The 11,523-nt window shown below is 43.3% G+C and overlaps 1 protein-coding gene across 6 annotated transcripts in view; it reads left to right on the top strand.

The window, feature by feature from the left end:
- Positions 1-885: 885 nt before the first annotated feature.
- The window catches only part of phf21ab (PHD finger protein 21Ab), a 51,389-nt gene continuing 40,751 nt past the window's right edge, over positions 886-11,523 (top strand). For 5 of the 6 annotated variants that reach the window (XM_018743396.2, XM_018743399.2, XM_018743394.2 and 2 more), the window contains exons 1-5: positions 2,636-2,673; positions 5,203-5,240; positions 6,092-6,144; positions 7,913-8,011; positions 9,611-9,643. In XM_018743396.2, coding sequence (XP_018598912.2) covers positions 2,666-2,673; positions 5,203-5,240; positions 6,092-6,144; positions 7,913-8,011; positions 9,611-9,643 — 231 coding nt within the window. In that variant the 5' untranslated portion in view covers positions 2,636-2,665. Of the gene's footprint in view, positions 1,173-2,635; positions 2,674-5,202; positions 5,241-6,091; positions 6,145-7,912; positions 8,012-9,610; positions 9,644-11,523 lie in introns of those variants that run through there. The other variant, XM_018743395.2, reaches the window with a different exon arrangement.

Raw genomic sequence — 11,523 nt, 5'->3', positions numbered from 1 at the left:
ATTGCAAAGCAAAAACAATTCAAATGGTACTTACTTAGTACCATTACTTTAATAGACTGAATATTCCCAGCACTACTGTATATATAGGACCCTTTCTTCGGCATGTGCGTCTTATTTCTGAATATTCACTTATACAGCGATGGGGCAGCAGGTGGCGTAGTGGTCAGGGCTCCACTTTGAGCGAGTGATCAATGCCCCGAGTGAGGCGTTGTAAAGGTAACTAGTCGATCTCAGAGCTTGCATGGCCTGGGACAAAGGCGCCACGCACGGTAAATAGTCATGCCATCATGCATGGTGTTGTTGGGCGAACAATCACACACACACACACGTCGCGCGCGGAAGAACGGCTGTACCGACAGATCATGCAAAGGCTGTGTGTGTGTGTTCGTTCAGCGAGATGACGCCGGATCTGCTACGCTTCACACTCACACCTCGCTCTGACTTCTCTTTCCTTCCCACCTTGCGCACAAGATCATTTATTTCTAAGGCGCCCCTCCCTGCTCCCTGCTCCCTGCTCCCTATCTGCGGCGGAGCGTTGCCGCCGCCGAGCGTCTCCGAGTTGCGCGGAGTTACTTCACTCCAGATGAGTTTCACTCAGTTTACATCCGGGTTTTTTCCCTAGGCAATGGGAGTCGCAACACCGCCGTTCCTTAGGCAAAGTGAAATAAATTCGCCGCACTGCCACATAAAGTAGTCCCGCTTTGCGATGGTATTCCCGCACCGCGAACGCCGCACTCGGCACCCATCTCGCTCGCACTTTCTTTCTAAGTGCAGCGGAACAGACTTGGGGCAGCAGCGGTCAATTTCGAGCTGTTTTACCTCCCAGTCGTCCTGCCCCCTTCTCGCTGCCTCTTCCTGCGCGCAGTGATACGGGGTGTGCTGCGGTCGGGGGTGAATGAGATTGAAGAAGAGTTCTTGTTTTGTATCTCAGTTTCTCTCTTTTTCACATAAATTAAACAAACAAAAAAATCGGATATTGACAAACGCGAGGCCCCGTCATGTGCAATGGGGGAGCTCTGAGCATTCGGGAGGTGAAGTGATAGCCGGCAGGGGCTCTGAGCAGGGCTGCGGGCTGTTTGAGGATTTTTATTGAAATAATCTGAGGAGCGAGCAGAGAGGAGGAGGAGAGCGGAGGAGCGGAGCTCGGACTGCCGCTCAGTGGCCCGCCGGGGGTGAGTGCACCTCGACAGCCCGTTCGTCGCCCCTCACAACTTCCATTCCGCAGCCGTGCAACTTTGGCGGCCCTGCCTGCGCGGCCCTCCGGAGGGGCTCCGCCGGCGTGTCCCCCACCGGTGCGGTGGGCTGCGCTGGCTGCGCTCAGCGCTGCGCCTCGAGTCGAGGCTGGAGAGAGAGGAGGGAGGCATCGCGCCGCGCGGCTCCGCGTTTTGTTCGTTTCTCCTTATTTCCAGGAGTTGGGGGCGGGGAGGTTGGCTGTTGGAGGGCACGGGGTGGGGGTGCGGGTGCGGGTGCGTGGGGGGGTCTTCTTCAACTTGCTGCCACCTTCCACACGGCGCGAGAGCCGACATGAGAGAGAATTGCTTGGTGAAACACAAAGACGTTGGACTCTAATTTTTTTTTTTTTCCTTTCCTCGTTCTGTCTGTGCTCTCGTGTTTATTTTTTTTTTTGCGTTAACGGGACGTCAGGTGACGTGTGGGGATCCGCTAGCGCTGCGTCCTCGCGCTCCGCCCGTACGTTACTTGATGCCTCCCCCCCCCCGTTCGGCTCTGTATCGTAATCGTTCCTTCCACTGTAGTGGCGCGGGTTGCACGCGCGTCCGCTCGCGGAAGTTCAGCGTGTCCTTTTATTGTAAGGAGTCGGCAGTTGGCGTGCGGCGGAGCGGAGCGGGCTGTCATTGGACGGCGAGTGGGTGCACAACTCCGGCTGAGCATCGTCGTCGTCGTCGTCGTCGTCATCCTCCTCCTCCTCATTCCATCGGTGCCATCACCATCCCATCCTCCTCGTCTCGTGCTCATCATTCCGCTCATCGTCATCCCTGTCATCCTATCTGGGCAACTTGACTGTGATCCCTCACTGGGTTTCCCCACTTTATTAAGTTCCTTCATGATCCTGCGTGTCCCATACAAACACATTGTTGAGTGTGAGACCCCATGATTGTGCCACGATGTTGTGATCATACTGTGTGTGTGTGTGTGTGTGTGTGTGTGTGTGTGTTCACCACCAGTGTGGCCAACGCACTGCCCGAGTAACCAGGCCCGGAGTGGTTACATCATCTTCATCATCCATCGTGAATGATGAGTAGAACGCTACACGTTCCTGCATTCGGTGTCCTGACTGATCCTCGAACTCTCTCCCCGCTCCGCCTTGTGCCGCTGCCGTATTCGTTGGCGCGCTCTCGCTCCGGGAGAGTAGCTGTACGACGTGCGTCCGGGGTTAGTTGCGTACGAGTGACGCGTTCCGCACGCTTTCGGTAAAGGGTGCCGTACCTGCGACCGACTGAAATTCTTCGAGGCCTGCAGCGCATGAGATCGTTGCGTTGAAGAGCAGACGAGCCTTTCTTCTTGCAGATGGAAAGTCGACGCGTCGCGTTTACTTATTGCTATTTTTCTCTGTTTGCAACCGGTGTCCCGTCAGTGGATCGTTTAAACGTTTTATAGTTGGACTCAGGAGTAACCCGTTGACTTTTCACACAGCAACGCGTGAGTGATGATCAGGTATGTTCTTTCGCATTTAACTGGCTGGCAGCATCCTTCTTCGGTGCGATTCGCTTTGTGTTAACTCATTTCTCTCTCGTATTTGAGTAGGGACCACAGTGAAGTACTTCTTGCGGCGCATCAACTTAAGGATTTTTTTTTTTTTTTTAATAGCAGTTGACTACATTTCTCTGGGGCCTTATGTGAAATGTGCACAAGTGTTTTGTCTGTTTTGTTCTGCTATATTCTCCTGTAAAAGGTTATTTTCGGAACAAGTCCGTCTGCGGAATACCCGTGACAGGATTTTGATACTGCAATTTTATGTAACCGTAAAATTTTAAACAGGAAAATATTTGTTAAAACTTAAAACCTGGGCGAACTGGAGAGAGTTTGAAAACAAATGACCTGATTTTACTTGTGCTAGAGCTGATGATTTTTTTTTAAAATGTAGGGTTTGCTGCAAACACACACTTTGTCAAAGGAATTTTACAGATAAAAATTGTACGAATGGGCAGCCCTGATTACTAATCACTTCTGTGTTACGGAATTAACTGGACCTGGGTCTCCGATTAGCTCTGCATCGTCTCATTGTTTCACTGTTTTACAAGCGTATGAAGTGTTTGTTGGCTTGAATTGGCGTTTATTCAAATTTAAGTACTCAGGATCTTCTTTGTCCCTTTTGGTTTCTGATGTCAAATTGATTCATGCATATCTTTCGCCTGAAACTATTCAACTTAAATTGACTGAGTTTAAGCACTAAAGTTGATCCATGTTAAATTCATAACGGTATAAGACTAGAAACAAATAATGCTGTATTTTGCTTTTGCCTATTTTTTCACCAAAGTAATAAGACACCTTTAATCTAATCAGCTGGTGAACTGAATTAATGTTTGAAGCCTGTTATTGAGGATTTCATCTGGAACAAAATGGATTGAATACATTTGTAGTGACTGTGGATTGTTGTTCTAGTATGAACATCTTCATTTCCTTTGCATACTTTTATTGATCATTAGGCTCAATTTTTAAAAAAATGCATTTTTCAGCTTGTTACTAGTCAGTGAGTAACAAGCAAATATCACTGAACATGTGAATATACAGTAGATAGTTATTCACATTACGTTTCGGATAAACATTTTTTGCTTTTGCAGCAGTTTTGTCCAATTTTCTGATAATTACACTAGAAAATTTGGTATTGATAGACTTTAGTCAAAAGGTTTTAGATTTTCATTTATAATGGTATTTCACCTGCACTGATTTGCAGAATTAGCCATTTTTGTAACTTGGTAGCAGCAGTGACTTGTAAGTTGAATGTTTCCTTATAAATATATAACAGACCTATTGATTGAACTATTGTGAAGTTATGGAAAGAGCAGATGGTTTACACTTGATAAATATTTATTTTAAAAACTGTTTTTATGTTCAGATCACACTTTTTTCACTAAGGCTTGTCTTCACCAAAAAAGTAATCTGAGTGTGTGCATTATCAGATTTGTGGTCATTAATTAACCCCATTTCTGTCTGAGAAACTGGTTTGCATTTCTGTTAAAATTATTCCGTTTAGCAGCGCACAAGGTAGTTCATCTGTTTTTAAAATCACACCTTATTAATTCTTAGCCGTATGGCTCTGATTTATGATGGAACAATCTGACATCAGCAATATTTCTTTTTGTAAATGGAGAGCAGTAGAAAGCGGTACCACATCACAATCAGAAGGCATCATTATTTAATATTTGCCAAAGAGCTTTATCTTTGCATACAGGTGCAGTGCTCCTGAGTTGTTGCTGATAACCAGGTGGAATATGTTGAAAAGTGAGGTGAATTTGCTTAAAAAAAAAAAAAATTGATTTATGTTTCATGTGTTGTAGCTTGTTTGCTGCCAGCTTTACGTCATAAATGAGGAACACAGCCCGTTAAACCCGGGTGAAGTCTGAATGAATGAGTCTCCTGTTGCATAGCAACTCCAGTTGTATTGAACTGAAATGAGTATACCCTAGGTTTTTTTACATGAAAAATGCAGTGCTTTGTCAGAAAATGATCAGTTTTGCTTCTGGTCCATGAAGGAAGTGTGTAGATATGATTTCCAACATGCCATATACTGTATTTCTGTTCTGTTATTTGGGCAGTAAACGCATTTAAATGTGGAGAAGTGCTTAGCAACTACAGCACATATGTTGTTAACTACAACATATGATTTTTTTCACATCCCCATTGAGCCCACCTGAAATTGTTCTTTTATTCTTGATCCGGTGGTATCTTTAGAGTATTAATATCCAAAACGTTACAGCGTTAACGTTATATTTTAGGATTTTTTTTTTTCCCCGACTGGCCAAAAAATACAAGCTCTTGAATTCAGGTAAACTACATACTTTAAATGAGGAGACAAACTTCAAAATAGTGAAAATGGGTGGCCATCGCCTCCAAGTAATCGTCTAGTACCTGCTGCCTCGGTTGACCCCCCTGGCCCCCCATGAAGTTGCAGCCTGTCATTGCTCAGAGGCCCTGATTTCCAGTCATTGCTGTGTAATGAGCACCATGTTTCCTGTCTTGCAGAGAGCTGGAGAGCAGAGGACCAGTTGCCCGGCCAGGTGGTGAGTCCTGTAATAGCCCCCTCTCATTGTCCTCCTGGCGCTTGGCCCTGGACGCGAACCAGAGCAACTGGGTGGCTGTAACATCGCCTCGGCCTGACTCATTCACTTTCCATTTCTCACCATTTACTAATTGCTGGCGCTCGGAAATACTCAGTTTTGCTACGCCGCTGCCCGTTTTCCACTGGTCTCTCTTACTGCTTATTCGTCTGTCTCTCCCCACCCTCGGTCTCCTCTGTCAAGCAGAAATTTGAAATAAAAATGCCTAATAGAACAACATGTCACATTTTAATTCTTACGTGTTGCTAGTTTTCGAGTTGACCTCAGAATTCCCTGACATCAGAGGTGAATGAGTGTAGCTTTACTAAATTTAATTCCTTGTTTTGTTGCTAGGATAGGTGTCACTTCCTGTTTGGAACAATATACACACACACACACACACACACACATTTTCAGAACCGCTTGTCCCTTACAGGGTCACGGGGAACCGGAGCCTAAAGGAAATTGGTGTTCATCGAGCAGTTGGGTTTACTGATTTCAGCATACTCGCAGAAGCAAAACATTCCTAGAGAAGCGAACGGGCCTTTCCCCTCAGTTTGCCACCGACTGTGATTTGTGCTCAGGAAGTTGTTGCTTCAGGGCGCTCGTGGACTTTGTGGGGCCTCTCCTTAGAAAAGCTCTAGGAGGATGCATCGTTTACCATCCACCTGCTGTGTGCGCTTGCTTGTATGCACATGAATGTGTGTCAGGATTACTGTAAATTCACTAGAAACTCAGTTGGATGCGTCTCACAAAGATTATGCAAAGTTGAGGCAAATTTGCAAACCCATTTGTTGTCTCTCTTTGTGCTACAGCTGTGCTCTCTGCTGTGAATTGGATGGTGTTCAAAGCCGGATATAGTGTGCAGGTAAGGGAGAGATGACCAGTTAATAATTGTGTCCAACATTTTCTCATAGTTACTTTACACACAGGAACCTGTGGACACCCAGCCAAAAAGATTTTTGCATACATTTCTGGGATTTATAGTTATGGTATAGCTGTCCCAGCCCCACTGCCAAACAAGCATCCGCTATGAGGTGCATTAGGACTCACCGTTGCAGCGTGTATATGTTCTGAGAGTGGACAAAAATGAATGTCTGGGTCTCAGGAGGATATGCATTTTTTTCATAAAATGTGTCCATTTATGTGAACAGTATAAGTAATGTATTGTGTTCATGTAGTGTGTATCTATATGTCGTGTGTCTGTGTGTACATTACATTTGGTTTACTAAAATTCAGTGAAGTTGTACTTTTCAGTGAAATTTATAGCCCTCACTTGAATATTTTGTGCTGACTTCAGCAATATATAACATGTGTTTGTGTAATGGACCACTAGATGCATGTTACAACTGGCACCGCGATAGTAGTGGCACAGGCTCAGAGAGTTACCCAGCATGCTCTGCAGCACACTGTCAGCGTCAGCACTGAGTCATGGTTCTGTTCCTGTATGGGCTGGCTGGGCGGGCGGGCGGGTGGGCAGGGAGGGAGGGGCCACCTTGGGGCAACCCAAGCCAGAGTTTGAATCGTGCAAAAAAAAAAAACCTCCGCTAACCCCCGGATGCCAGCTTATTCTAATGCTGGAAACTAAGGCTTTTGGGTACAAGACACATTTTATGACATTTAAAATAAGGACTCTAATCGCAGCACTTCTCCCCCCTGCATTCAAAATGCAAATCTATACTTCTGAGAATTAAAGTGATTGGATCCTAAATAAAAGGTTCCATTAAGTATTATTGTAAACTTCATTTCTACTATTAGAAACTGAATAGTAGCAAAGTGTTATTTCGGACATATCTGAAAGTATTTCGACTCAGATCTTTTTATGTTTATTGTAGAAATATTTTAGACTTGTTTTCCATTGAGTATTTTTGTGGATTGAGTGTTATCGCACAGTGTCAGTTTCAGCATGTGCATATGCTCAACTTATTTTACCAGGGCAGTAACCCTGTTGATTGTAGTCCTCTCGTGGTATTGTGGGTTAAACCATAAAGTTTTGTAGTTTGACATTTGATACTTGCATCTGTTCTTTTCCCTTCCTTTTTGATGGGGAAAAATCAATTGAGGTTAATATTATGGACTCTGCAAAATAAAATTTTAAATAACATATCCAATAGCAAATATTTTGAAGTGATAACAAAGAACACTTATCTGCTTTAATGGTAATTTTATGAGGTCACATGTGCTGCTTTGTTCTTTCTTCCATTGTTCTGGCTTAATTTCTTTGTACCAGTTTTCACAGTCCTGACTTGGTAGAGGTCTCTCAGGTTAGCTGTTTCGGTGCTCTGACCTTCGTTCTTATATTAACGTGTCTCTGCAGTCCAGTAAAAGTTGCATGAAGCCTTAAAACTTGTTTTCATGACAGCTGTGAACTCATGTAAAAGTTAGTGCTCAAGTTTTACAGTGGGGAGGTCCTATGCAATAGCATGGTGATATTCCTATTCTCTTGGCAGTGATGCTGACACTCTGTGGCAATTAAATACGGGGATTATGGTGATACTGTGGGTTTTTTTCTGGCACTGAAAGTGCACACATGCTCCTAGTGGCTCATGCAATGAAGCAGTTAATGTGGCTGGAACATGCACATGAAAAGTACACTTTTTTGAGGGAAATGGTATTTTCCGTCTTCTGTTCGACAGGCTGAAAGCTCCCGGGGACTGAACTGCTGGCAGACGGGATCAATAATGGAATTACAAACGTTACAGGAGGCCCTGAAAGTGGAAATACAAGTTCATCAGGTATGAAGATCATTTCTGAATCCGATCTGAATTTACATACTTATTGACAGTCAAATACTTGCCTGGGTCTTTGTTTTTTTCTTTCTCTCTCTCCTTTCTCTCTTCTCCCCCTAGTAGTGCGGTTAGAGGCCTGTTCTCTTTATGGACTGTGTGGTTGGCAATAGGGCGATGGGGCAGGTAGTTAGATATATACCGCGTACTGATTTGTATTGCAGTTTAAGTTGATCAGCCATGCTTTGTTTTCTCTGTAATGCTTAAGTTAAGCTGTTGGTGTTTGTCTTGTAACCCTTATCCCAGGTAGTAATTGAGGACCTCAGCTCCCTTTGCTTAATAGGATGTTCTCTACAAATTCAGGTAGCATGGAAAAGTAATCACAGTGAAGTGTCTAGTCAGACTTTCAGAACATACAGGCTAAGCACACATTTTACTAAACCAAGCAGTAAGAGACTGCTTGCCCTGAGTTTATTTCCGCAGTTTTCGTTTGTGTGTGTGTGTGTGTGTGTGTGTGTGTGTGTGTGTGTTCCCCGCCGCCCCCCCCTCCTGCATATATGCCCAGCCTGCATTTGTAGGTGGTCGTTTCTTTTCCTGGACTTTGAGTGAGGTCTTTGCCCCCCTCCAATCCCCCCCTCCCCTTTTGGCGCCGAACAGGGCTCAGATCCACTGGCCTCAGCACATCTTGCGGCCGTCTTCCAGGCCTGCAAAGCCCTGGCATCAGCGACTTGTTGACAGTTCAGCTGAGTAATGTTCCTGGGCAGTGATGCTAATTGTAATATGTATGGGAATCATCTTAGACATTTTACTACATAGAAAAATGGGTGCCTCTGAAAGAGGGGGTTAAATGCTTTTTTCAAAGAGACTCTGGCATGAGGTAATGTAGGCTGTTACAAAGTGTAGTAGCTGTGTGAGTTTTGTGTGATCATACTGAAGTGCTTTTTTGACACTTTGTTGCTCAGCAGACCTTTTCTCTTGCTCTTTGATGGTGTATAGAGTGTACTAAAATTGCATTTGTTAGGCCGTCAAATGGACAAACGTTAGCAATGTATTTTCACCAGAACAGAACAATGTTAATGTTGTATTAGGATAGTGTGGGTCATAGCCTTATAAAAGCATTGTCAATGTTTGATATCATTCCGGGAATGGAGTTTCTCAGGTACAGAGGCACAAAACGAAATAGATGCAGCACCGTGGCGCTTGTCCTGTTCTGGAACCTTAAGGAATTGCAGCAAATCTAGCAAAGGGCAGGTGGAAGAGTGTTGTTCCGAATTGGGCAAACTTGCAACATTCTATCCACTCCCAAAGTTTGTTGTGTGTGAGTGTGAGGCTGCAGTACCTGGATGTGCCTGTAGGGGCCACTGTGTCTACAGGTTGCAGTGCCCTGTACCAGGCCTTTGGGGTCCAAAAATGTAAAACAAAGAAATCCCTCAAATAATAAACATTGGTGTTATGTCATGAACATAGTTAAAAGCCACTCTTAACGTTTTCTGTTCTAGGAGCCACACCTCAGAAACGTTTGGCTTGATTTGAAAATTTACTGGTCTGTCTCTAAGTATGCTTAATTTTTTCCTGCTTTTCTTTTTTTTTTTTTTTCCCCCCTCACAGAAACTGGTTGCCCAGATGAAGCAGGATCCACAGGTAACCTGAAAAAGTGTATTCATTTCATCCATCTACAGTTTGGCTCAGGAACAAAGGGTATTTTACTCTCAAAGTCCTGTTTCATAGAGCAACAGTGTGATGTACTGGGCCACCTTTGTGTAATTTGTCAGCACCAATGGTACTTATGTATTTATAGTTAAATATATTTATAACGATACAAGTATTTTCTGCATTTTAAAATTACTCCCTACAGTAGTGTTTGAAAGTGTGTAAACCTTTTAGAATTTTATGGGCTTTTTAATAAATATGATCCAAAACATGATCAAATTTTCACACAAGTCCTAAAACTAGACAAAGAGAACCCAGTTAAACAAATGAGAGAAAAACGTTATACAGGTATAATATAGACATGTAACACTGGATCATTTTCCTCAATAAATGAACAAGTATAATGTGTTTGTCTCTTGAGTTTTCTTTATGTAGTTTTACAGCTTGCGTGAAAATCTGATCATGTTTTAGATATTTATAAAAAGCATAAAATTCTAAAGGGTTCGCTAACTTTCTAGCACTACTGTTTAAAAGTTGAACTGAGGTTAGTTATTGTTTGGCCTAACATAAGTACTCAAAATATATGTGACTCTGCTTAATACTCACTTGATATGTACAGCCAAATCCTAATTTTGGGTTTAATTTATCAGTGTAGGATTAAGAACATTATTAAAGATAGAGGTGAATGTCCTTGAGATCTCTGTGCTGTAACCAAATTCTGACTGTAGTGTGTTGCTTTCTAATTCCTTATGCAGAAGGAGCTTGAAATAACAAATTTTTTAACAAACCCTTCATATTGGGTTCAAATGGGCAAGACTTATTGCATTTTTACAGTTTCTAGCAAATAGGAGAAAATATTTAATTTTATATATGTGTACACTGACACATAGTGATTTACCCATTTATACAAGACAGTGGTTCTAACCACTATGCTGTCTGCTGCCCCAGTGCGAAGCCGTTATATGCTCTGAATCCTGTGACATTAGTATACCGCTGCCAAAAGTATGACGATTATACACTGTACATGCCAGTGTTAAAAGCATAGTTAAAGATAATATATCAGCTCCGCCATGTACTTCCACTGATTTGCAGTCCACTGTCTTGTGCTCTTTTCATGGTTGAATTTCCAGGCAGTTATTCCCAGTAGTTGACAATGGTGTGCACTTGGCGGGTCACCTCTGGCCACCTTCTTCTGAAGTTCCTTCCATTGCAGCATGGGATTCTCACAGCTGCTGAACTGTCTGTACAGTTTGTCCTCCTTTACTTTTTCATCGTACTTTACAGGCTGATCCAGTAAGCTTTTGCTGTTTTTCAGCTCATGCTTTTCCCTGCATTTCCTGATCTCCATTCCCCCCTCTTTTCAAGACTAACGTTGCCTTTTGAGACGTGTCTTGGTAGAAAATGTCTTCTGCAGTAATAGAACTGTTGTAAGGGTTGTGCATATTTAATCATTTTGTACTTTGCTTAGCCCTACATTTTTCATATTTAATTCATTGATAGCAGTTGCGTGATGGAATACAAGTACACTACCTGTTCGTGTCAGCAGCACATGAAAATGCAAACATTCAATCAGTGAATGCTTGAATTTACATTTTCTCAACGTAGGATGATGCTAAAGAGAAGGGAGCTTCAGGGGGTTTCCTTTTTGTGAGAACTACCCATTTCCTACTGATGCTAAGATCCAGTATCCACATAATTGCGTGTGTGTGTTTTAGAGAGGGAGAGAAGTTGCTTAGACTGCTTTTTCTTTCTTCACATGTGAGTTTAATGATAATTGGATGTTATTGTTCAAGTGAGCTAATAGTCTCCAGTGTGCCAGTGACAGAGGTTCACAGAAAAACGTGTAATTTCACATCCTGGAGTTCATTTCA

Source organism: Scleropages formosus, chromosome 7 (genome assembly GCF_900964775.1).
Source record: "Scleropages formosus chromosome 7, fSclFor1.1, whole genome shotgun sequence".
In the NCBI taxonomy this organism is placed as follows: Eukaryota; Metazoa; Chordata; class Actinopteri; order Osteoglossiformes; family Osteoglossidae; genus Scleropages; species Scleropages formosus.
Note: the sequence above shows the minus strand (reverse complement) of the source record. Positions and strands in the feature narration are given on the sequence as shown.